This window comes from Mustelus asterias, chromosome 17, assembly GCF_964213995.1.
Source record: "Mustelus asterias chromosome 17, sMusAst1.hap1.1, whole genome shotgun sequence".
NCBI lineage: Eukaryota > Metazoa > Chordata > Chondrichthyes > Carcharhiniformes > Triakidae > Mustelus > Mustelus asterias.
Genome location: NC_135817.1, coordinates 51,091,138 through 51,117,343, shown reverse-complemented (window position 1 = coordinate 51,117,343; position 26,206 = coordinate 51,091,138). Strand labels below are relative to the sequence as shown.

The 26,206-nt window shown below is 42.7% G+C and overlaps 1 protein-coding gene across 7 annotated transcripts in view; it reads left to right on the top strand.

The window, feature by feature from the left end:
- Nucleotides 1-26,206, top strand: part of nme7 (NME/NM23 family member 7) — a 181,324-nt gene that overhangs the window by 114,619 nt on the left and 40,499 nt on the right. For 6 of the 7 annotated variants that reach the window (XM_078232643.1, XM_078232647.1, XM_078232641.1 and 3 more), the window contains 2 exons: nt 7,782-7,850; nt 15,209-15,310. In XM_078232643.1, the coding sequence (XP_078088769.1) occupies nt 7,782-7,850; nt 15,209-15,310 (171 nt within the window). Of the gene's footprint in view, nt 1-7,781; nt 7,851-15,208; nt 15,311-20,363; nt 20,551-26,206 lie in introns of those variants that run through there. The other variant, XM_078232644.1, reaches the window with a different exon arrangement.

The window sequence follows — 26,206 nt, the reverse complement described above, 5'->3', positions numbered from 1 at the left end:
GCTTAGGTTTTGGAGGGTGAGACATGGGAGATCAGCAAGTCAGCATTGTAATAGTCAAGTCTACAGCTAGCACAGACATGGGTGCAGATTTCAGCAGCAGAAGAACCGAGGCAGGGTTGAAGGCTGGCGATCATCTGGAGGTGAAAGCAGATCATGTTGATGGTGGAACAAATGTGTTTGAAAGCTCATCTGAGGACCGGATAAAATGTCAAGATTGAGAAAAATTTGGTTCAGCTTCAGAGAGTGGCCAGGGTGTGAGATAGAATCAATGGGTAAGGAGTGTATTTAGTTGCAGAAAAGTGGTCTGTTAGGATCAAGGTGCTAGATGGGACAGGATACTGGAGGCTGTCAGCCTTCGTACATTTCCCATTTTACTGTCTGATGACGGATAGTGTATTACAAGTTTCCAAGCATCTAAAGTGCTTGGGCTGCATTTGGTGCACATATAATCGATAGGTATTTTAAGTTCTGATATTGGGATATGCACCACGTAGGTGTGTACTACCTTTTGTTGCAAAATCACAGGTTAGATGAAGGGTGGCTATCACTAAAGCAACGTACTGTTAATGAGATACTATATTAAAACTTCCTCCTGTAAGATGTGTGAATTTGCCTGCTGCATTTCAATTTTTAAGGTTCCATGTCTTTTCTGATAGTGCAGTGAAAATTTGTGCTCGTTTTGTTGAAAGTAGAGATGTTTAATTGCGCTTTACGCACTTAAAGAACAGTACAGCACAGGAACATGCCCTTTGGCCCACCAAGTCTGTGTCAACACAGATGCCTCTCTAATATTTTCTTGCTTCTACATGGTCCATATTCATACCCATTCCCCGCCTATTCATGTATCTATCCAGATGTCTCTTGAACGTTGTTATAGAATCTGCTTCCACCACCCCCTCCAGCAGCGCGTTCCAGGCATTCACCACCCTCTGTGTGAAAAACCTGCCCCTTACATCTCTTTTAAACTTTCTCCCTCTCACTTTCAACCTATGCCCCCGAGTAATTGGCCCTTCAACCCTGGGAAAAAGATCCTGACTATCCACTCTATCCAAGCGTGTCATAATCTTGTAAACCTCTATTCGGTCCCCTCTCATCCTCTGCCGCTCCAATGAAAACAATCCAAGTTTGTTCAATCTCTCTTCATAGTCCATATCCCCCAAATCAGGCAACATCCTGGTAAATCTCTTCTGCACCTTTTCTGATGCACCAACATCCTTCCGGTAGTGTGGCGACCAGAATTGTACACAATACTCCAAATGCGACCTAACCAAAGTCTTATACAGCTGCAACATGATTTTCCAATTCCTATACTCAACCGATGAAGGCCAGCATGCCATAAGCCATCTTGACCACCTTGTCCACCCGAGTTGCCACCCTTTTTTTAAATTAATGTCACAAGTAGGTTTACATTAACACTGCATTGAAGTTACTGTGAAAATCCCCGAGTCACCACACTCCGGAGCCTGTTTGGATACACTGAGGAAGAGTTTAGCATGGCCAATGCACCTAACCAGCATGTCTTTTGAAATGTGGGAGGAAACCGGAGCACTCGGAGGAAACACACGCAGACACGAGGAGGACGTGCAAACTCCACATAGACAGTGACCCAAGCCTGGAATCGAACCCAGGTCCCTGGTGCTGTGAGGCAGCAATGCTCGGTGCTGTGAGGCAGCAATGCTCACCACTGTGCCACCATGCCCCACCTTCAGGGAACTGTGGATCTGCACACCTAGATCCCTCTGTGTGCTAATATTTCTAGAGGCTCTACCATTTACTGTATATCTTCCTTCTGCAGTAGACCTTCCAAATTGCATCACCAGGTTAAATTCCAACTGCCATCTTTCGGCCCAGGTCTCCAGCTGATTTATATCCTGCTGTATCCTCTGACAATCCTCCTCACTATCCGCTACTCCCCCAATTTTTGTATCATCTGCAAATTTACTAATCAGACCACCTACATTTTCCTCCAAGTCATTTATTTATATATATTAATTACAAACAACCGAGGCCCCAGCACTGATCCTTGTGGAACACCACTTGTCATAGACCTCCAGTTAGAAAAGACAGTTTTGTATCCATCTTACCAGCTCACCTCGGATCCCATGTGACTTCACCTTCTGTATCAGCCTGCCATGAGGAACCTTATCGAAGACTTTGCTAAAGTCCATGCATGCAACAACCACTGCCCTGCCCTGGTCAATTTTTTTTGTTACTTCCTCAAAGAACTCAATCTCAAGGTTGTGAGACACGACCTCCCTTCACAAAACCATGTTGCCTATCGCTGATAAGTCTAAGAATCTTCTCCAATAATTTCCACATCACTGCTGTAAGGCTCACAGGCCTGTAATTTCCCAGATTGTCTCGTCTGCCCTTCTTAAACAGAGGAATTCCTCTGTTAGCTACTCTCCAATCCTCTCGTACCTCGTTCTTGGCTAAAGAGGATACAAAGATTTTGGCCAAGGCCTCAGCAATTTCTTCCCTTGCCTCACTCTGCATTCTGGAATGGCCCTATCTGGCCCTGAGGACTTGTCCACCTTAATGTTTTTCAAAACCTCCTCCCTTTTTATCTCAACATGTCCTGGAATGTCAACATCCTCCTTTCTACACTCACCATCCACTGCATCATTCTCCTTTGTGAATACTGATGCAAAGTACTTGTTAAGGACCTCACCTACCTCATCTGGCTCCACACATTAATTCTCTTCACTGTTCTCGAGTGGGCCCACCCTTTCCTTGGCTACCCTCTTCCTCCTTTTATACGCATAAAAAGCCTTGGGATTCTCCTTAACCCTGCCTGCCAAGGACATTCATGGCTCCTTTTTTCCCTCCTAAGTCCCTGTTTGAGCTCTTTCCTGCTATATTTGTTTGTATTCCTCAAGAGCCCTATCCATTTTCAATTTTCTGAAATTTATGTATGCCTCCTTTTTCTTTTTCACTAAGCTCACAATCTCTCTTGTTATCCAGAGTTCCTGAATCTTGCCTTCTTTATCCTTCATTTTTACAGGGACATACTTGTCTTGAATTGTTAACAATAGACTTTTAAAAGACTCCCACATATTGGATGTGGATTTACCCTCAAACTTGATGATATTGGGTGAAGGAGGAGTAAATACTGTCAGGTGGGGTGAGGGAGCATAAAATCTGTCAGAGGGAAGGGGGTGAGCATTTTCGAGGAAGTGAAGTAGGGCTGAACACGTGCTGGGGTGGGTTCAGAGAGGGAGTGAACATTGTCGGGGGATGTGGTTATGGAATGTTGAAGGTGACAGCTCCATTTAAAAATAGTGCAAGTCAATGAGCTGAAGACCAACCTTAAGAGACAAGTTTTTAGTTTGTGATGCAGCTTCACTGGAATTACTGTACGCTCTGTACCACTAGGTCTTCTGATTCTGTCGCTGGATCCCTGCTGGAGCCAGACCCAGAAGGTGCAAAGGCTCTAGTATAGAATGGTAAATGGGCAGTTTAAATCGCAGTCAACAGTGGGCACATTCGCTCTGCCACTAACTGGAAGATCTGGGTCAGATAGTTACCTTTCAAATTTTAAATTGACGAGAAAAATCTCAAAGATTTTAAATGTTGGAAATCTGAAACAAAAGAATAACATGCTAGAAATGCAACAGCTCAATCAACATTTGTGGATACACCAGCTTTTCAGGCTGGCTGAAAAATAAAGATCTTAATGAATGGAGGGAGTGGTGGTTGCATCTGTGGGAATATCAGTCAACTGATCGCTAGGTGTATCAAATAATCTTACAATGGCAAAAGGCATTGAAAATAATTAAAAACATCAACAAGAAAAAAGCTAAGGCAATGAGAGGCACATCTGGAAAAGAGGGAAAAAAATAAGGAATTTAAAACCCAGAAACACAATTATTAATAAATAAAACTGCGTGACTAAGAAAGTTAAAAGATGTCACAAAGCAATTTCTATCCGTCCAATTTTTTGATGTTTTGAAAAGTCTGCTGTTACTGATATGAATTAACTTAAGACCTTGTTTTTAGGTTGAACTGTGAAGGTTTTTAGGTTGAACTGGGAACGTTTAAGACTTATCTAGATAGCCATATGAACGGAGTGGGAATGGAGGGATACAAAAGAATGGTCTAGTTTGGACCAGGGAGCGGCATGGGTTTGGAGGGCCGAAGGGCCTGTTCCTGTGCCGTATTGTTCTTTGTTCTTTGTATAGTAAAATCAATGACCAGATTTGTTGCTACAATATTTTTGAAACATGTATAACCACATAGTCAAATGAAAATAATTTTAAGAATTGATTATTTCCATTGTGCCATTATCAGCTCTTACTCCCAGCAACTTTGTGAGCAAAACAGTTTTGAATGGAGGGGTGTACAGGAACAAATGTAGTGAACAGCACATAGTGGGATTTCCCACTCCATCAGATTTTGGGCCGTAGTTTAGCTGTTGCCAGTATCCAAACACCATGAACTTTGTTTTTCAGATGTTTATTAGTTATGGTCTCAGAAGTTATTGTTGATTACAATGCAAGAATATGTTGAATATATTCTGAACACATTTGGCTTAAGTTATCATTAGATGGGATAGGTAAATAGTTGAAGCAGAAGTGCAAAGCTCCACTGAATCAATTGGCAGTAAATGGATAGTAATAGGAAACTACTGGAAGTTTAAATAATAATTTACAACATTTTTCATTTGATGATTTACTTCTACTGAATATATCTTCAATTAAAAAGTTTCTAAATAAAATTCAGGGTAGGGCAATTGAACGTCAGGATAAAATGTGTGCTACAATTTCAGCACTAAACTAAGTATATATAAACTATATAGCCTAGAGAATGACAGTTAAGGGGAGCCCCGGCAGTCACAAGACATAAAATATTAATTTAAGTAAGTTTTGCCAGGAATATTAATTCAAAGTAAAGCAAGAAAGTAGGGCAAGATGGTGTAATTTAAATAAATGAAAAGTAAATCCTTACAATAATCTGACAGAATTGAAGAGACATATATATTAGAGTCATCCAAAACATAACTGATTGCTAAATAAGAGAACAAGGTGGTAGAGAGATGATGTTCCTTGGGCTGAGTAACTTTGTATTATCTGCAATATGTGTGACCTTGCTTTAATATGCATGTTAAAAGTTCAAAGTGTCAATTTGACCATTATTTGAAACAGCCAGAGGTCCATGAGAAACAATTGCTACTGTGGGACCAAATGAAAAACATTCCACTTGATTGCTTCTACTGTTAAGAGTAATCTGCATTATCAGATCAAGGTATTAATGCTGGGAAATAACATTTAAATCACAGAGGAAATTGGAGGGTGGGGGGAGGGAGGAGACTTGCATCCATATTGTGCTTTTCACAATCACACGACATCTCAAAACCCTTTAAAGCCAATGAAGTACTATAGGAGTAGAGTCACTGTAATAATGTAGAAAATGAGGTAGCAACTTTTGCATCCAAACAGCACTGGTGAAAATGGTCAGATCATCTCTTCTTCGAAATAGTGCCATGGATCTTTAACATCCCCTAGAGCAGGCCTCGGTTTAATGCCTCAGCTAAAAGATGGCACCTCCGACAGTGCAGCACACCTTCAGTATTGCATGAAGGTATCAGCCTTGATTTTTGTAATCAAATCCTGGAGTGGGACATGAACCCAGAACTTCATGGCTGAAATTTTCTGGCTGATCCCACCAGCGGGATCTTCAGGTCCTGCCAACGACGACCCCCGCTGTAGGTTCTCCTGCGGTGGAGGGTGCAAACAACTGGAAAACGCATTAACAGCAGCTCCCAGCCAATGGCGGGCTGCAAAATTTCACCTATTCCTGTTCCTATGCTGCTAGATATCTCACAGAACAAAAATGGATGTTGAGTCGGGAGTTCTGAGGACAAAAATGGATACTGACTAGTAAGCAAAAATATACTTGTTTTTGATGGTGGCCTTGATCAGTAGTAGTACTCTCGCCCCTAAATTGAAGATTGTGGATTCAAGTCCCATCCAGAAACTTGCGCTCATCGACCTTAATTTTTTGGATGGCTGGGTCTTGCTTCCTGCCATCTGAAGAGTCATCAGGGAACACATCGCCACCGACTCAGTGCCCCACAGCCACTTTAGCTCTGATAAACGCTAAGTGACTGCAGGCAGGACCTCCTCTCACTCAGGAGGATGTCCTGCCTTAGAGAGCTAGTTGCTGGCCAAGCTGATTGCCCAGCAGCTCTCCAGTCCCTGCAGTAACAGCCCTGCAGCAAACAGAAGGAATGCAGGAGGACACCTGAGACTAAGTTCAGGCACTGGAAAACTTCACAGGGGTCCAGGGAACGGAAGGATAGGAAAGGCCTGGGGCTGCACAAAGGAATCATGGTGTTTGTATTCATTTGTGGGATGTGGGTATTGCTGGCTAGGCCAGCATTTATTGCACATCCCTAGTTGCCCATGAGAAGGCATTGGTGAGCTGCATTTTTGAACTGCTGCAGTTTTGGGAGACCGCCTGTTGGGAGAGAGGAAAAACTGAACTTAAAATCTAGGCTAGATGATGAAAAATATGGAAAATCTTGGGCGAGATTCTCTGGTCTCCCGGCCGCATGTTTCCTGTTGGTGGGAGGTGGCACGTTGTTGGCTAGCAGCGGGATTCTCTGGTCCTGCCGCTGTCAATGGCAATTCCCATTGACCTCATTCCACGCTGGTGGGAAACCCACGCGTGGGGATGCATTGCTGGCGGGACTGGAGAATCCCGTCAGCATGAACAGCTGGAGAATTCTGGCCCTTGTCTTTGGCCACTTTAGATGATCACCACTAATTTAGGAGACTACTCAGGCCTTAAGTAATGTTATACAGTATCTACTTTTTGTATGAGGTGGTCTGTGCCCCAGCCAGAAGCAGGTGCAGCTCTTGCTTAAATAAATTTAGCGAATCGAGGTGAACTTCCTGTTCCAGAGTCCATTATTCACTGTGAAAAGAACTACTTCCTAAAATCTAACCTAGTACTGGCCTTGCGTAACTTGAGATTGTGATCTATGGTTCGCTCTAATCTATTTGGTTCAATAAAGGACTGAAAGAGTACTGCTATTAATGAGCACTGTATTTTTAAACCGAAAGCCATAGGCGACCCTACTTGCTAATTAGCTCATGTTCTTATGTTAGCCATAGCTAACCTTCACTTCCAAGTTAGGCTGTGGATCAATCCCCATTCCAATGACTTAAGCAGAAAATCAAGGCTGACATTCCAGTGCCATGCTGTCGGAAGTTCCATCTGTTGGAATGAAATATTAAAATTGCGGCCCGATGCTCTCCCTTGGTATACGTAAAAGATCCCATGGCATTATTTGAAGAGGGCAGGGGAGTTCTTTGTGTCCTGACAAGTACTTATCCCTCAATCCGTACCACAGAAACCTTGCCAGGTTGTTTTCTTGTGACTGTAATATTTTGATAGAAACATGTTGCTTAGTAAGCAGAATCCTAAAACCCTAGTACTGCCAACGAGGAGACTCAACTTGGAATTCAATTATCAGTGTTTAAAATCTCGTTCTCCAGTGGACAGTGGGTGGGAGAGGGGGAAGAATAGGTGTGCCTGCCTTGGTTATATCATCAGGAGAAAAGAAAATTGTTGTTTTATTTTCCATATGGTGAAATGCATGTCTTGGCATGTTAACTGATGTTCAATGAGTCTGCTAGCAGGATTATCCTACTTTTTGTCCCCCCATAAGGCAGGGAACAAGTGTATGATGGGAGAGCTAATTTGTCATGAAAATGAAACTTATTTAAAGAATGAAAATCAACTTTTGTGGTTTACATTTTTTCTTCTACCCACAGTTTAATGTAGAACGCGTCAATGCCGAGGAATTCTTTGAAGTATACAAAGGAGTTGTTTCTGAGTACAATGTAAGTAGGAAGATGGTAAAGGCGGTGAATGAACATTAAAGATGCTTAGCCAGTACTGTGCCAGTCTGAAAGTGGCAGAAACGTTTCTGCAAAAAAGAAAAAGTACATAAGCTAACCATTTTAATTTTTGACTTAACCATGAATTGGCATCTGGTCTGTACAATTCTCTAACTTGTTTTTAAGTATGTCATAAGAAAATTTCAGTAAAACCTGTAATTATGTTATTTTGTTTTCAGTGATATTTCATTTTAAACCTCTACTAAAATGGCGGAAGGAGGGAATTCAGATATTTGTACTGTTGTATTTTAGAATTGTGATCCAATTATGGGAGCAGTTTTAAATTTTTAAATGTTGTGTACCTGATACTATTGCAATTAAAATCGGGAAAAGTCCATTCTCCTGCTTAGCCAACCTTTACCCTGTAAGCATCTTCTTTTGGCTTGCTAATATATAACATCTTTAGCTGTTTATTAACTGCTAGCGTTATGTAACTGAGTGCTGTTTGGCAATAATTTTACGCAGCCACTCCCATTTTATTGGAAAATTATTGGATTCCAGATATTTTGTAATATTATTTATTGAACGTTTAGATTTTTATCACTTTATTTTATAGTTAGCTATTTCTTTACAGCTACCTGCAGATAAGCAATCATGAGCTTGCATAAATCTATGCAGCATTTTTATGTTCAAGTTAATAATTTGATTAATCGACAGAATACCCATTTTGTCACCAATTGTAATTCGTTGTGGATTAATATATATAAAATGAGCTAAAGTTAAATATTTTTCTTTAGGATCCCTGCTTTCTGGGGGGAAAAACATTTTCTAATGGTGCATAAGATTTATTCCAATTCCCTTAGCATTACGAAGTTCTCACTCGAGAATGTGTCACACTGTCTGTTGCCTGATTTTGCCAGAACTAAAGCATGTTTTGTCCATTTTTCGGGAGGCAATATAGTATTGGAGCTGATTTGTTTAACCACGCAGCATCCCTCTTCTGCAGTATACGTTATTCACTTTGAAATTTGGCATTCTTGCGTCTATCCTGATGGGTGCAAGATGAAAAGATTTAACAGCATATCTTTTTTTGACAATATTTGAATATAATCTTATTCTGTTTTCTGTTTGTGATTTGAAAAAAGCTGTTATTTCCTGTGGTCCATCTTGTCTCTTGCTAGGATCATCTGTCTCTTCCATTGTTCTTGACTTCATGCACTTAAAGAGGTGACATCTGCGATCTACACCAGATGAAACTGATACCCTTATTGTAGTTTAGCATGTCAGTGGAGGCAAGGTACCAGGGTATGCCCATGGGGTGTGCATTACCAGTTGTTTGGAGGCTTAAGCAAGTTCAAGAGCTCAAGACCAGAGTGTGCCGCTGGCAGGGACTGAGAGATGTACTCATCCTGTCACAGAAATCCCCCATAACGCCATTTTCTCATTCAATGGGAATAAATTAATGGACAGTGGCATTTCCGTTTTCTTCACTGCATTACTGCATTTAAGCCAGTACATAATAGAATAATAGTAGGGCAGTTTATAGAATACTTCAAGGACACTAAGCTCCTAGTGTGCGTGATTAGTTTTCTTCCTCTTCCACTCCCACTTAATTTACTTATACAAACCTAGCTGCCAGTAGAGCAGGAGATTGTAATCCCTGGTGCATGGGGAAATTTCATAAGTGGGAATGGAGTGCTAAAATTTCAATACAGAAAATTCAAATTCAATGTGGGTTCCTTCAGACAAGCCCTCTGGAGCTAATCCAAGCAGGCAATCTAATTGTGAGCTGATCTTGTGTCAGCAGCAGTCTGATGCATGGACTTGTATCGTATTCCTGTCAAATGCACATCACGATATCACGATTCACATTGGAGTTATTCTGTACTTTTCACTGCCTTTGATCATTCGGTAGTGAGCCAAGAGTTATCTACTGGCCCGGAGTTTACATCGAGAATAACGTTGAGGCGAACAGCATTCACTTTCATTATACAGTAAATTGTACAACAACTTCTGGAGTAGACATATGAACAAGTAAACGCTGAAGTCCAGATGCTTTGGTCCAAATTCTACTGCTCTGCGAGTTACACAGTAACATTAGCTTGCCTACAGCCCAGCATTGAAATCCATGTAAGGGCATGAAGTTGCAGAAATATGCCATTAATTATCAACTAAACATGGCAAGAAGAAGTTGGGGCTAGTGCATTCAGATGGAAGTCCATTTTTTATGGTATGATGCTTCATAATTACTGTCAAACAACCTGATGCCCAAAAGAGGTAATTTTACAAGAATGGTGTCTTGTATCATAAGAATTTAATCAGTGCGAGAGATTTTATTATTTTAAACTCCTGTCTCTCCCACTTATCTATCTCTTAATTCCATCTTTCCCAATTTTATTTTATTTTCAGTACTTGATTTCAAACTAATTTATAATTCCTGGTTTAGCTACTGAGGGGGCTGAACTGGATAGAAGGGCATCAGATTGCAAAGCACTGTTAACCCCCATCCATGTATTGCAATGCTGTAAAAATTGCGAATATCCTGCTGCATGCAAATTTCCATGATCTCTGCATACAGTCAGCGCTGACTGCACTGTTCATTGGCAGCGCACACACCAGCATGAGGCCAATATTTGACTACCATCACCACTTAAAGCTAGCCTGCACCTCTTAAAGGAGAGGTGCATTGTGCCATCAGCAGGTGCTGATGCCGTGGTTGAAGAAAAATTGATCTTGGAAAGAGTGAAGAATGGCACAGCAGGAGAGAGAGAAGGCTCCAGGATTCCCAGACCTTGCACTTTCGTGGAGGAGCTAGAAAGGAGAAGCAGTGGCTGTAACCGCAAGGGAAAAGGAGGCCTTTCAGACACATGGTCAAAAGGCAGCAGAGTATATAACCATGGAGGTCAATGCCAGGAGTTAGGCCTCTAGGACCTGGATGCAGTGACATTAGAACTTCAATTGGTGTGGAGCTTTTTGAGTGTTGTTGGAGCTGTACTCATCCAGGCAAGTGGAGAGTATTCCATCATACCTCTGACTTGTGCCTTGGACAGGCTTTGGGGAGTCAGGATGCAAGTTAATTGCCATAAAATTCCTAACCTCTGACCTGCCCTTGTAACCACAGTAATAAATAAGATAACCTGGTTTAGATATGATGTAATTTATTCTCTCCGCATTTTACATTAAATTGCTGAGTATTACATTGATCTACAATTGGCATGATTTTCTCAATCCAGCAGCTGCAAGAGAAATGTCGTGAGCAAAGGAGATCACTGTATATTGCCTTTAGCAGTTTCACTAAAGCATTTGGTTTATAGACCATATGCAGTCTATTTAAGCTGCTGGAGAAAAAGGGCTGCCTGCCAAAGCAACTCAATGCTGAAGCTCATTTTATCATGACAACATGATAACATATGTAGCTAAATTAGCAGACAACACAAAAATAGGTGGAAAGACAAGTTGTGAGAGGGATTCAAACAGTTAACAAAGAGATATTGATGGGTTAAATAAGTGGCCAAAAAGTTGGCAAATGGAGTATAATGTGGGAAAATGTGAAGTTGTTCATTTTGGAAGGGAGAATAAAATAACAGTATTATTTTAATGGATAAAACTACAGAAAGCTGTAACACAAGGAGACTGGGGGGGTACTTGTGCACATAACACAGAAAGCTGGCACAAAGGTACAGCAGGCAATCAGGAAGGCTAATGGACTGTTGGCCCTCATTTCAAAGGGGTTGGAGTGTTAGAGTTGGGAATTCTTGCTGCAACTGGTCCCTTATTTAAGGGAAGATTATTCCTTCGAAGTAGTTCAGAGAAGGTTCACTAGGATGATCCCCAGTATGGAGGAATTGTCTTATGAGGAAAGGTTAAACAGATTGGGACTCTACTCATTGGAATTTAGAAGAATGAGAGGTGATCTCATTGAAAATTATAGAATTCTTAAGACTAAGATGAGGAGGAATTTCATCTGAGGGTTGAGAGCAATGGGGGCAGAGTCCTTGTGTATACTTAAGGCTGAGATAGATAGATGTTAGATTAGAAAGAGAATCCAGGGCTACGAGGAAAGGGCAAGAAAGTGGACCTGAGGAATGTCAGATCAGCCATGATCCTATTGAATGATGGTACAGGCTCAAGGGGCCTACTCTGTTCCTATTTCTCATGGTCTTGTGGTAAGGTCAGCTACGAAGGGAACTACCGGGCAGCACGGTAGCACAGTGGTTAGCACTGCTGCTTCCCAGCTCCAGGGACCTGGGTTCGATTCCCGGCTTGGGTCACTGTCTGTGTGGAGTTTGCACATTCTCCCCGTGTCTGCGTGCGTTTCCTCTGGGTGCTCCGGTTTCCTCCCACAGTCCAAAGATGTGCAGGTTAGGTTGATTGGCCATGCTAAAATTGCCCTTAGTGTCCTGGGGATGCGTAGGTTAGAGGGATTAGCGGGTAAATATGTAGGGATATGGGGGTAGGGCCTGGGTGGGATTGTGGTCGGTGCAGACTCGATGGGCCGAATGGCCTCTTTCTGTGCTGTAGGGTTTCTAAGATTGTCTTTCTAAGACATCTGTATCTTTTGAGAACAGGAGTGGGGATGAATGGTTACATTCTGGTGCCGACACTCTGGCCTATACTTCTCTTTGTTGCTCTATTATGCCTTTAGGTCATCTACTTGTATACCAGGACTGGGAGAAAACTTTTCGGCCTTACACTTCTTAAATCCAAGAAAGAAAGTTTGCCAAGTCCTCATCAGAGGACTATGTTCTATGCTGATACACTGCACGAGCATTGCATACTGAGGAACACCTTCAGCAGTAAAGTGGACAGACTGTTTCATGTTGGTAGCAGGCTTGGTTTGAACAGCAGCATCAAGAAACCAATTGTCAAGATGTTGTCATCTATAATGTCACTGAAGGTTATTGATATCTTCACATAACTAGGCAGCACAATCACCAACAATGGTTCTTAATGCTTTAATCAGCATATTCATGAAAAAAAACTGCAGCTGTTATGTCCAAGATGAGTAAGAGAGTGAGGAAAAACAACCTGACTGGGTACACAAAACTGTGAGTCTACCAAGCCTGCATCCTCCGTGCACTCCTCTTCAGTGGTGAGACCTGGACTACATAGGCAATAAAGAAGAAAAGGCTGAACATTTTCCATCTTCGCTTTAAACAGACGTATTCTAAGCATCTCTTGGCAGACAAGGTCACCAACCTTCAGAGGTCCTGAAGCATGCTAATTCCATCAGTGTACATTCATTGCTCATCCAATGGTATCTGTGTTTATTAGAAGGATGATGGCCATACACACAAAGACCTTTTGTATGTACTGGCCATAGGGTCATAAACCCTCCCTGAGCATACATACCTCCGCTACAAAAACACCTTCAAGCGAGATATGAAGATGGTGGACATTGACACTTAATAACTGGGAGAATGGGGCTGACAGCTGTAATCTCTGGAGGCTGACTGTTTTGAAGGACATTAGAAGAGGCAAGCAGAAACTAAAAGTTCAGTTGGTCAAGGAGAGGGCCAAAGAAAATAGGTCAACAAGTTGTGCACTTTCTCAGCCCACTGTTTTCCTCTGCAGCAAATGTGGCAGAAACTGCCATGCCAGAGTGGGGCTCCTGAGTCTCAAATGACAATATAGAGTTGCCATCCATCACCCTACATGATGGAACCCATATTACTTTGAAAAAATCCATTTTAATATATTTATACACATTTAGAGCCTGAATTTCTTAAGCAGTTAGGATGTGAAAAAGATATATTTATTTTAGTAACCATATAATCACGACAGTGCAAAAGGAGGCCTTTCAGCCATCAAGTTTGCACCGACTCTCTGAAAGAGCATCTTGCCCAGGCCCAGCCCCCTGCCCTATCCCTATAACCCCACACATTTACCATGGCTACTCCACCTAACATACTTATCATGGGACACCAAGGAACAACTTAGCATGGCCAATGCGTCTAACCTGCACATCTTTGGATGTGAGAGAAAACCAGATCACCCGAAGGAAACCCAAGAAGACACTGGGAGAATGTGCAAAATTCACACAGATAGTCCCCCAAGACTGGAATTGAACCCAGGTCCTTGGCACTGTGAGGTAGTGGTGCTAACCACTGTGCCACCATGTCAATAGTAGCATTTTCCTCCTTAGAAAATCAAATTTAACATTCCAATTTTTAAAACTCAATTTTGTACTTGATCAGGATCACTGATAAAACTGATTATTTTACTTTGCAATATTAATGTTCTATTAAAGAATCATAGCGATTTCAACACAGTGAGGCCATTCAGCCCATCATGTCTGCCAGAAATTCAGGACCTGTTTCAAAACAGAGCTTCTATATTTCAATATTTACTATATGTACATACAAGCTTAGCACAGAACTTGCCAAATTGTGGGTTGCAACCCCCAGTGGGATGTGAGACACGATTTTGGGGTCACGACCTCTGAAGCATCAATGGTTGCTGTGGAACTTGGATTCAATTCCAATGGCTATGAGGCCCATTTAGATCTTGGCATTATTTGAAGGTCAAGGCCTAATGGCCTGCTCTGAGGCCTGATCTGCTGCTGCCAAATAAGCCTGTGAAAAGTTTAGTTTTTTTTTAAAGAGTTGCCTTTTCATCCACTCCCCCAATGCTGAACTCCCGTTCCTCACCTCCCCTCCCACAGTCCAAACTAAAACACCTCCCCCATCCCCCAACCATTCAGCAACTTCCGTCACTCTTTCTCACTCACACCAACACACAGCTCAACAGCCCTGGTGTGCTCCCCAAATTTCCACTCTGGGATAATGCAAAGATTGAGGCATTAAATTTAAGTTGCACTGAAAACAGGTTTGGGAAGCACTGGCTTAACAGTTAATGCTTTGCAGTAATTTTGCCTATTCATGTTGATTTTTCAACTGACCAATAATATCTTGCAAAATGTTGACTTTTTTTTTAAAAGGTTGAAAATATTTGTCCTAGAAATTTGTACATTTATTTTTGAAATATATTACCAACCTATAAGCAGAGAGAAAACAATCTTGAGCCAAAATAACAAATGTGTTGTCAACGTGGGCTGTTTCTTCAGTTTAATATTTTTGTAATTTTCTCCAACGCAACCTGACTTACCACTGACTTAATCTATGTGAACTGAAATTAGCCTGCTCCTTGACCAAGGCTTCAAGACTGTCATCAGTAATAATTGTTACTCGTTTGATGTTAGACCTGAAAAGTTACCGCTTTGAAATCAAATTGTTTAGGTTTGAGATTTGCTCAATTTCCCATTCAATGACTATGTTGCAATTTGCAAGTAGCATGGCTGGGGAAGAGAGTGTCACAATTTTTCTCTACCTGCACCAATACATTTTATGTTCTTCCCACAGGGTATGGTAAATGAACTTTCTTCAGGCCCTTGCCTTGCCCTTGAGTTGCAAGGAACGGATGTTCAGAAGTCATTTAGAGAATGCTGTGGACCATCAGACCCTGTAAGTTACAGTCAAATTTCAAAAATTGCTGAGTAAATTGCTGAACCTTGCCAGTATCATAGAATCCCCACAGTGCAGAAAGAGGCCATTTGGCCCATCGAGTCGGCACCACAATCCCACCCAGGCCTTATGCCCATAACCCCACATATTTACCCTGCTAGCCCCCCTGCCACTAAGGAGCAATTTAGCATGGCCAATCAACCTAACCCGCACATCTTTAGAATGTGGGAGGAAACTCTCACAGACACAGGGAGAATGTGCAGACTCCACACAGTGACCTGAGGCCGGAATTGAACCTGGATCCCTGGTGCTGTGAGGCAGCAATGCCAGCCACCGTACCGCCCCTATTTAGGGCTGTGTTTAGGAAAGGTGCAATCACTATGCTGGGGGTATGCTACAGGCCACCCAACAGCCCACAGGAAGTGGAGGAACGGATATGTCAGGAGATTCTGGATATGTGCAGAAAAAATAGGGTTGTTGTAGTGGGAGCTTCAATTTCCCTGGTATAGACTGGAAAGTGCTTAGGGCTGGGGATCTGGACGGGGAGGAATTTGTAAAATGTGTACTGGAAGGTTCTTTGGAACAGTATGTAGATAGCCCAACTGGAGAGAGGGCTATACTGGATCTAGTTCTGGGAAATGAGCCCGGTCAGGTCGTCAAAGTTTCGGTAGGGGAACATGTGGCAAATAGTGACCACAACTCTGTTAACTTTAGGATAGTAATGGACAAGGACGAGTGTTGTCCTAAGGGTAGGGTGCTAAATTGGGGGAAGGCTAACTATAGCAACTGAAAACAGATGGAACTCTGGAGGAATACAGAGAGAGTAGGAAAGAACTCAAACGGGAAGTTAGAAGGGCAAAAAGAGGTCACGAAATGTTCTTGGCAGACAGGATTAAGGAGAATCCTAAGGCATTTTATTCATATGTTAGGAACAAAAGAGTTGTCAGGGAAAAAGTCGGACCTCTCAGGGACAAAGGAGGGGAATTATGCTTAGAACCCAAGGGAATAGGGGAGATCCTAAATAAATACTTTGCATTCACAAAGGAGAGGGACTTGTTGACTGGGAGTGTCTCAGGGGGAGGTGTTGACCCGTTAAAGAGAATCTCCATTACAAGGGAGGAAGTGTTAGGTTTTTTAGGTAACATTAAAACTGACAAATCCCCAGGGTCTGATGGCATCTATCCTAGACTGCTCAGGGAGACAAGAGATGTAATTGCTGGGCCTCTGACGGAAATCTTTGTCTCTTCATTGGACACAGGTGAGGTCCCTAAGGATTGGAGGATAGCGAATGTGGTACCGTTATTTAAGAAGGGTAGGAGGGATAACCCAGGTAATTATAGGTCAGTGAGCTTGACGTCCGTGGTAGGGAAGTTGTTGGAGAGGATTCTTAGAGACAGGGTGTATGCGCATTTAGAACGGAACAATCTCATTAGTGACAGACAACATGGTTTTGTAAGAGGGAGGTCATGCCTTACAAATTTGGTGGAGTTTTTTGAGGAAGTGACAAAAACGGTTGACGAAGGAAGGGCCGTAGATGTTGTTTATATGGATTTCAGTAAGGCATTTGACAAAGTTCCTCATGGCAGATTGGTTAAGAAGGTTAAGGCTCATGGGATACAAGGAGAGGTGGCTAGATGGGTAGAAAACTGGCTTGGCCACAGGAGACAGAGGGTAACAGTCGAAGGGTCTTTTTCCGGCTGGAGGTCTGACCAGTGGTGTTCTGCAGTGCTCTGTACTGGGACCTCTGCTATTTGTGATATATATAAATGATTTGGAAGAAGGTGTAACTGGTGTTATCAGCAAGTTTGCGGATGACACGAAGATGGCTGGACTTGCGGATAGCGATGAACATTGTCGGACAATACAGCAGGATATAGATAGGCTGGAAAATTGGGCGGAGAAATGGAGATGGAATTTAATCCAGATAAATGCGAAGTGATGCATTTTGGAAGAACTAATGTAGGGGGGGAGTTATACAATAAATGGCAGAGCCATCAAGAGTATAGAAACACAGAGGGATCTAGGTGTGCAAGTCCACAAATTCTTGAAGGTGGCAGCACAGGTGGAGAAGGTGGTGAAGAAGGCATATGGTATGCTTGCCTTTATAGTACGGGGTATAGAGTATAAAAGCTGGAGTCTGATGTTGCAGCTGTATAGAACGCTGGTTAGGCCACATTTGGAGTACTGCGTTCAGTTCTGGTCGCCGCACTACCAGAAGGACGTGGAGGCATTAGAGAGAGTGCAGAGAAGGTTTACCAGGATGTTGCCTGGTATGGAGGATCTTAGCTATGAGGAGAGATTGGGTCAACTGGGCTTGTTCTCCCTGGAAAGATGGAGAATGAGGGGAGACCTAAAATTATGAAGGGTATAGAGAGGGTGAACAGTGGGAAGCTTTTTCCCAGGTTGGGGGTGACGATCACGAGAGGTCACGGGCTCAAGGTGAGAGGGGTGAGGTATAACACAGATATCAGAGGGACGTTTTTTACACAGAGTGGTGGGGGCCTGGGATGCGCTGCCAAGTAGGGTGGTGGAGGCGGACACGCTGGCATCATTTAAGACTTACCTGGATAGTCACATGAGCAGTCTGGGAATGGAGGGATACAAACGAATGGTCTAGTTGGACCAATGAGTGGCACAGGGTTGGAGGGCCGAAGGGCCTGTTTCCTGTGCTGTACTGTTCTTTGTTCTTTGTATTTTTGAAGTGCGCAGGTCAATTGTCTTATACACACTTAGAATGTAACAAATCCATTTTTCAGTGAATATTCATTTCCATATTGAATAACATTTGTTTTACAGCCATGATTAATGGCATGATCATACTCAATTTAAATTGAATGGGAGGGCCATACATTGAAAGCAAGACCATACATTTACATTGGTGTCCTTCAATTAAACTTCAATTAACTACAGATCCATTTGTTGTGATTTTCCTTTAGCAGCTAAAAAGTCAGACTTATAAAATTACCCTTCCAGTAAAGGTCAGGAGATAACAAAGTTGCTTGCTGTATCTTGCCTGAAGATAATTTTTAATTGGATTGCATTTTGTATAATCTGCTTGAAGCAGATAGGAGGTAGACAGGCCATTTTAACATTGTTTTAAAAGGTTTTGACACAATGAGGCTGATGTAAGGTGGGCCACCTCTCTATAATTTACTAATTTCACTTTCTGAAAAATATGAGATGTCAAAGAATGTCCTAATGATTTGAAAAAGGGGGAAATTGAGGCTGAGTTCATCAGTGGTACTCCTGTTTATCACCAGGTGACTCAGATATTCGTCATGAAGAATGTTATGTAAATGTAAGCTTTTCACCTAAAGGGAGCAAATGCTAACTGTCTCTGAGGTGAGACATGGAGGATGGTAACTTGACATTGGGATTTCAGCAAAAATAATTTTGGGTTTGCAAGTCTGATTCCACATTTGAGAGGTGTTTAATGCAGGCAACGGGGGTCGCACCCACCATCAAGAGACTGCCACCTCCTTTAGGGGTGCAGCCAATGAAGCATTTATGTAGACAGTGGCTGGCTTTGCCCTGCATCCAGGCCCTGGGGGCATAACCCCCCCCCCCTCCCCAAAAGCTACCAGTCAATCCAAGGCTGCCAGATGTGCATTGTAGGTAGTGCCAGCAGGAGTGGTGGCTGCTGCTGGTGGTACACCCACCAGAGGCCCAGGATTCCAGGCCAAAGGTGACTTGAGGGTGGGATGAGGAACAGGGGGGGGAGTTGCAGGAGAAGTGGGGGGGGGGGGGGGGGGGGGGGGGGTCAGTAGCAAGGGCCTGGCTCTCAGTGGGCATCCCCTACCTGATGCTGGGTTCCTTCATCAGGCACAGTGCTTTTGAATGAGGGAACATTCCCCCCCCCCTCACCCCCATTCCCCAGAACCTCTTTTCGGGTTTGACATGGTGAGTACCTCACTGTTAGTTTCCCACTTAAGAGCTTCAATTGGCAATGGATTGGAAGGCCATCCATGAGTCTTCTCACCCTGGACTTTGTTAGGACAAAGCCAGGAATGTGGTGGAGACCCAACCACCACCTTTCCACACAGTTAAATGCCCCTGCTGCCTCCAATATGGCATTAAATTCCACCTATAATGGTGCTCAGAGCTGTGCTACTTTGGGATGGTGCAGAAAAAAGATAGGTTTCACTCTGATAAATATGGAGTGACATTGTGTAGTCCTGGAAAGCAAGTTTCCAAGTCACTTTTTCAGTCCTGCTGTAACGAATCTCCAGAAACGGCAAGAGATTTTGTTTTCAATATAAGCAGAAAGTGGAGAAAAATCTCACTTTTTAATAAAATGAGAGATTCTTTGAAGGATTTGCACAAAGCTGACCAAGTGGCTTTTGTGTTAAAATGCGAGAGTCCAAATCATGACTAACATTCATATTCATTGCCACTATTATGTGAGTATTAGCAGTTTACAAATCAGCCACAAGAAATTTGATTGATCTGTATTAGCGGGAGAGACAAAGAAAGACTGACTGGATCAGCTGTGTCCCAAAGAGCAGTACATATATCAGCGATATTAATCTTGACATGACCCGAACGATCTGATCCTGAAACTAAATTTGAGAATAAGATATCAGAGGAAAGGGATGTTATACTTCAATGCACACATTAAGATGAATGTGTGATGTGTTACGATGGTATAGATATATACTGGAACATGGGCAATCGCGTAAAGACTCTAGTTGTTTGTTCATTTGCACTTCAACTGCCTTACCTTTTGTAAAATAAAATGCGTTAAACAATCATAATGTCAATTGACAGACTTTGATCATTATCATTGTAATAGCCTACACACCCTATGTTGCAAAGTCTGCTGTCAAACTCATTTCTTCCGTGTGCGCAAGAAATGAATTAATAAGTCGTAACATTTTAATCAAACTTCACTAGTTAGGAATTTTAATCATTAGGATCCCATGGAAAGCACAATTGCTGCAATACCTTTTGCTATTGATACTAGTTTGAGAAGCTTGGTGGATTATTCAAACTTTAATTTACATATGTAAGCATGGTGTTACCTTATTTCATTTGCTTATGTACTTTGGCACAGCAGTACCTGGAATATCTTATCAACCTTGAGGTGATCGAAAGGCTACATTGCCTCGGACATGTTATGGTGGCAGAAAATAGTGTAAGGGTTGGAGCTGGATCATAACAGAACAATAAAATCAAATGGGCAGGGAATGGGAAGAGAATGAGCACTGTTGACAGAAAACAGTTAGAGAGGCAAAAGACCTGGGAGAGCAGCAGGGAATAAAACCCACTGCTGCTTAGAGGGGCAGTCACAATGCTGGAGGAAGCAGGCAACATGGGCAACGTTTGAAACCAAATCAAAATACTGAATGTCAAAACTTTGTTAGGCTGAAGTCGCTGAAGGCAATGACAGCTTTCTCCACTATATAGTGCAGAACTTTGGAAAAAAATTAAAGTCACGGATCCTACAATGTATTGCAGGCAAGGCAGCCTCTACTTCGCCTGCCCCATCATCAACTCAGACACTTGATGATTCCAGGCGCCATTTTTAAATGCCGCCCCAGTGCACAGCGAGCAAACCAGTTCATTCAGGTGCATTTCCTGGCACCCCCCACCGTGCATCAAGAGGCACTACCAGGACTCTGTTCCTGTTGCCGAACTTGTCCGATAGGAAGAGGAGCAGAAAATTCCAGCCATGGAGTAAGAAGGCATTTTTTTTTTTGGAGTTGAAGCAGAAATGTGACAAGAATGTGATGTTCATTGTGGAGGGAGGTGCTGTGACAGTGAGTGCCACCTCCGTGAACTTTATCCCATTCCAAAAGAAATTCAGCAACTTCCCACAGCAGCCGAAACAAGCTACCAGCTTGCTGGTTGTTCTTATAGTCTCCTCATTTACGTTGTCATGGTGAAAGTGGGGGCTGTGACAGTAGGGAATGATGGCTTTGCATAAGTTATTCCCTAGCTCCTGAGCCTGTGGCCTCTTTTGAAACGAAGAGAGGATGTCCTTCCTTTCACCTCATGGGAATGTGTCTATTCCATCTTCAATAACTTTCCCTTGTTAATTCTAAGATAAAAGCAAATTACTGCTGAGACTGGAATCTGAAACAGTTCTGACAAAGAATCATCCAGACACAAAATGTTAGCTCTGTTCTCTCCACAAATGCTATCAGACCTTCTGAAATTTTCCAGCATTTTCTGTTTTTGTTCCATTGTTAGTTGATGTTTTGATCTATTTTTCCTTCTACTGTTCCGTCTTAGCTATAAGGACTTGAATGTGCATACCCATGGTGAATCTCATTGTAATGGCTCCATGATAGAGGTCAGAATTTTACGTTCCCCTGCCAGCAGGTTTAAGGGGGATTGCCTGTAAATTTTCTACAATGGCCTTTCAACCTGCTTCCTGCCCACCCTGAACTCTCTATAATGTTATGGTGAGATGGGCGAGGCCTAGGCCAGCTGACCCACCTTGCCACGATTGAGGTCCTTATTTGACCACCTAAGGACCTTTTACTGCCCAGCCTCAATCTTCAGACTGGTGGTAGGAGTTCAAGGACAAGGGGTAAAGCCAGAAATTGGATAGTATTCAGGCCTTGGGTGCGAAGCGGGGTGGTCACCTCCATCAGCAGCCTCCTTTTAACATCAGGCACCCCACCTTTCCCCACCAGAGAAAGTCCAGCCCTGTACGTGCTCCCTCCCTACCGGCCTCTTCACCAATACACTCACCTCCCTCTACTCATCCTCCACAATCTCACCTCCCCTCCCCACCCTGAGATCCTCACATTTACCTATTCCTGGACCCCGAAGACCAAGCTCCGGGGACTGCTTGCAGTCCCAATTTGTCCACTGCAGGAACAAGAAAGCTACTGGCCAATCAGATTGGAACTTTTTCCCGAATGGGGGGGTGAAAGTCCCACCTGCAGCCAGTTGTATGGTGCATTAAATGGCTGTAGGGCAGGCTGTATCGACGGGGTGTGTCCTCGATCTGCTGACACTGACATGATAGGGAGGGAAATTTCATCATCCTAGAAATCCAGGCCAGAATGTAAGAAGTAAACAATCTTCCTGTCTGAAGTCATCGAAAGGCACATTATAGAATCCTTTGTAAGTTGTGCAGTTGAGAAAAGATCTGATTTGCATAAATCATCCAGATTGATGTTTCAACATTTGTGGACGTTTGAAGTCTGCGAACCACTTTGTGCTTTCCATATTATGTAGGTAACTTGCTCTTTTTTGTTACGTTAACTTAAGTCTGGAGCAATTCTAGTGTAAATGGCAGAATATCTGAAACAGCTTTGGCCTCACTCTCCTGTTATTGGCATACATGCACTATTAGACAGTACCACTGAAAATCTCCATCCTTGTTCGTGGCTGGGATTCTCTGGTACCGCTGAAAATGAATGAAGTTTTGGCTGGCATGCCAAATTCTCTGTTCTCACTTGCAGCAGGGTGGGCATGGGCGAAGAATCTTGCCCTACAATTTAGAATGGGTGTGTTGCTAGCATATCTGACATGCATGCTAAATTCCAGCACCCACACCAGAGCAGCACTACTTTTGCATTAAAAGCACCACAGAATTTCTTGTTGCAGGGCTAGCAGCATTTCTCAAGGTGACATTAGCTCTTATCACCAGCTGCCTGTTTGCACCACCCTGGCTACAGTATAATGAGCTTAGGGGACCAATATCAGAATTGCCCTGGGCCTCATCATTTAGGTGCATGCTACTCTCTCTTTCTTCTCCCACCCCCCATGCCTGGCTAAGGCCCCACAATATGATAGGCAAGAAATCTGTGCACATTTCTGGTCTAACTTCCAGTGTGTCCAATTTTGTAGGCCCTAATGTCTTTATCAAATCCCAAGCCATCTCTATCTCCAACTTTAGAAAATCACATACATAATTGATCATTCTACAGTTTTTCTAATTAAAATTGTTCAATGTAGCACTATAGAATTCAAATGTTGTGACTAGAATGCTATAGCTATGTCGGAATTTGGGATAAAACTAATCACAGAAGCTGCATAATCTGTCTACTGAAAAATGGAAGTAGCTTATGCATATTCATTCTACATTTAATAAAATTGAGATTTCCATAGTTAGCTTTTATCAGTTTAAAAAAAATAAATCTGGTATATATCGTAAATACTCAATTTGTATCTTGGGTAAATAGTATGCAATTTAATACTGCTTATATACTGTGCTGCTATCAAATAGGCATTTGTTTTTAAAGAAAAGATAGTAAAACAACAAACTCTGAAATGGAAATCAAGGGAAAAAATCATAAAGATTGAAGTAAATAATTGCTGTAAATCCTGATTTTTTTTTAATGGTTCAAAACCCCATATATATTTATGATACTTGATTCAGCGTCCTCTGCTCAGGAAATCACATGTAGCTATGACTCATGCTGTAATCTATCAACCATAGATGTGATGAGTTTCTTGAGTTCTGAACTGTGCTACTCCATTGTTGGGGAAAATCGGACCCTTTGTCTCATCTCCTTTGTTATTTGAGTCTCAGCAATTTTGCTATGAGGGTTAGTATAAAGCTTTATTTATCTGCTCTACTTCCTGAGGAAATGATGGACGCTAAGCAAATAATAGGAAATTAAGAGAATGGATTACAAAGCACAGTTCTTTTATCATTGTGTTCTAAACCACGAGTCATTTTTGTGTTAACACATCTGAATGAGAAGTAATCCAAATATTAGAACTATTGTTCTGAACAGATGACCCCTTCTTATTTGCGATTTGGTTGCATAGCACCTTTTGAAAGTGAGATAATGAAAATGTACACGATAACAATAATTTGAATAATTTATTGCTATATAAGTGAAAGATTTATTTAAGTTCAAAAGTACATAAATATGTCTCATTCTTTAAATATTGTTTTAAAATAAGTTTATATGAAATCAACTACAAGTATCTTTTCAAGATCGTTACATGACCTCATTGTCCAGAATAGTCTTCCTGCACAGTTCATTCAAAAATTTTGATAAATGTTACTTGCTATTCGAAAGCAATATGATTTTTAAATTATATGTCTGGTACATAATATGTTTTCATTACTATTAATGTTTTAAGTATTCAATTGCACCTGACCTATATACATGAAAATAAATAGCATGATTATATCTCTGGGTAAGGGAAGATTGCAAATGCTCAATCCATTGAATGTCTTTTTTTAAATTGAAGCATAGTACAACATTTCTTAATGTTAGTAAAATTTTGTATAAAGTCAATATTTGACACTGGCCACTGACACTTTGGTGCCTGTATGTTGTAATGCACACTGTTAGACTTAAATAAATGCTGAGAACCATGGCTTTTACCAGAATTGTACAATCTGCGGCCCAAAGACCACATTTCGATTTTTCTCATGCTCTGGGGGGCTGATGAGCAAGTTTTGGAAAGATAAGTTTTGACACAACATTAAACAGGAATTTCAAAAAGAAAAGCTGATGCATGAAAAGAAACAACAAACGAGCAAAAAAATGTTGCATACAACGCACACCCCTCACACACACAGCCACTAAGCACCCCTCACACACACACAAACCTCTCAATCACACACATGCACATACTCACCCCTTGTACACATACACTCACCACACATGCACGCACACACCCCTTGTACTTATACATGTACACACCCCTTGTACTTATACATGTACACACCCCTTGTACTTATACATGTACACACCCCTTGTACTTATACATGTACACACCCCTTGTACTTATACATGTACACACCCCTTGTACTTATACATGTACACACCCCTTGTACTTATACATGCACACACCCCCTGTACTTGCACACACCCCCTGTACTTGCACACACCCCCTGTACTTGCACACACCCCTTGTACTTATACACGCACACACCCCTTGTACTTATACACGCACACACCCCTTGTACTTATACACGCACACACCCCCTGTACTTGCACACACCCCCTGTACTTGCACACACCCCCTGTACTTGCACACACCCCCTGTACTTGCACACACCCCCTGTACTTGCACACACCCCCTGTACTTGCACACACCCCCTGTACTTGCACACACCCCCTGTACTTGCACACACCCCCTGTACTTGCACACACCCCCTGTACTTGCACACACCCCCTGTACTTGCACACACCCCCTGTACTTGCACACACCCCCTGTACTTGCACACACCCCCTGTACTTGCACACACCCCCTGTACTTGCACACACCCCCTGTACTTGCACACACCCCCTGTACTTGCACACACCCCCTGTACTTGCACACACCCCCTGTACTTGCACACACCCCCTGTACTTGCACACACCCCCTGTACTTGCACACACCCCCTGTACTTGCACACACCCCCTGTACTTGCACACACCCCCTGTACTTGCACACACCCCCTGTACTTGCACACACCCCCTGTACTTGCACACACCCCCTGTACTTGCACACACCCCCTGTACTTGCACACACCCCCTGTACTTGCACACACCCCCTGTACTTGCACACACCCCCTGTACTTGCACACACCCCCTGTACTTGCACACACCCCCTGTACTTGCACACACCCCCTGTACTTGCACACACCCCCTGTACTTGCACACACCCCCTGTACTTGCACACACCCCCTGTACTTGCACACACCCCCTGTACTTGCACACACCCCCTGTACTTGCACACACCCCCTGTACTTGCACACACCCCCTGTACTTGCACACACCCCCTGTACTTGCACACACCCCCTGTACTTGCACACACCCCCTGTACTTGCACACACCCCCTGTACTTGCACACACCCCCTGTACTTGCACACACCCCCTGTACTTGCACACACCCCCTGTACTTGCACACACCCCCTGTACTTGCACACACCCCCTGTACTTGCACACACCCCCTGTACTTGCACACACCCCCTGTACTTGCACACACCCC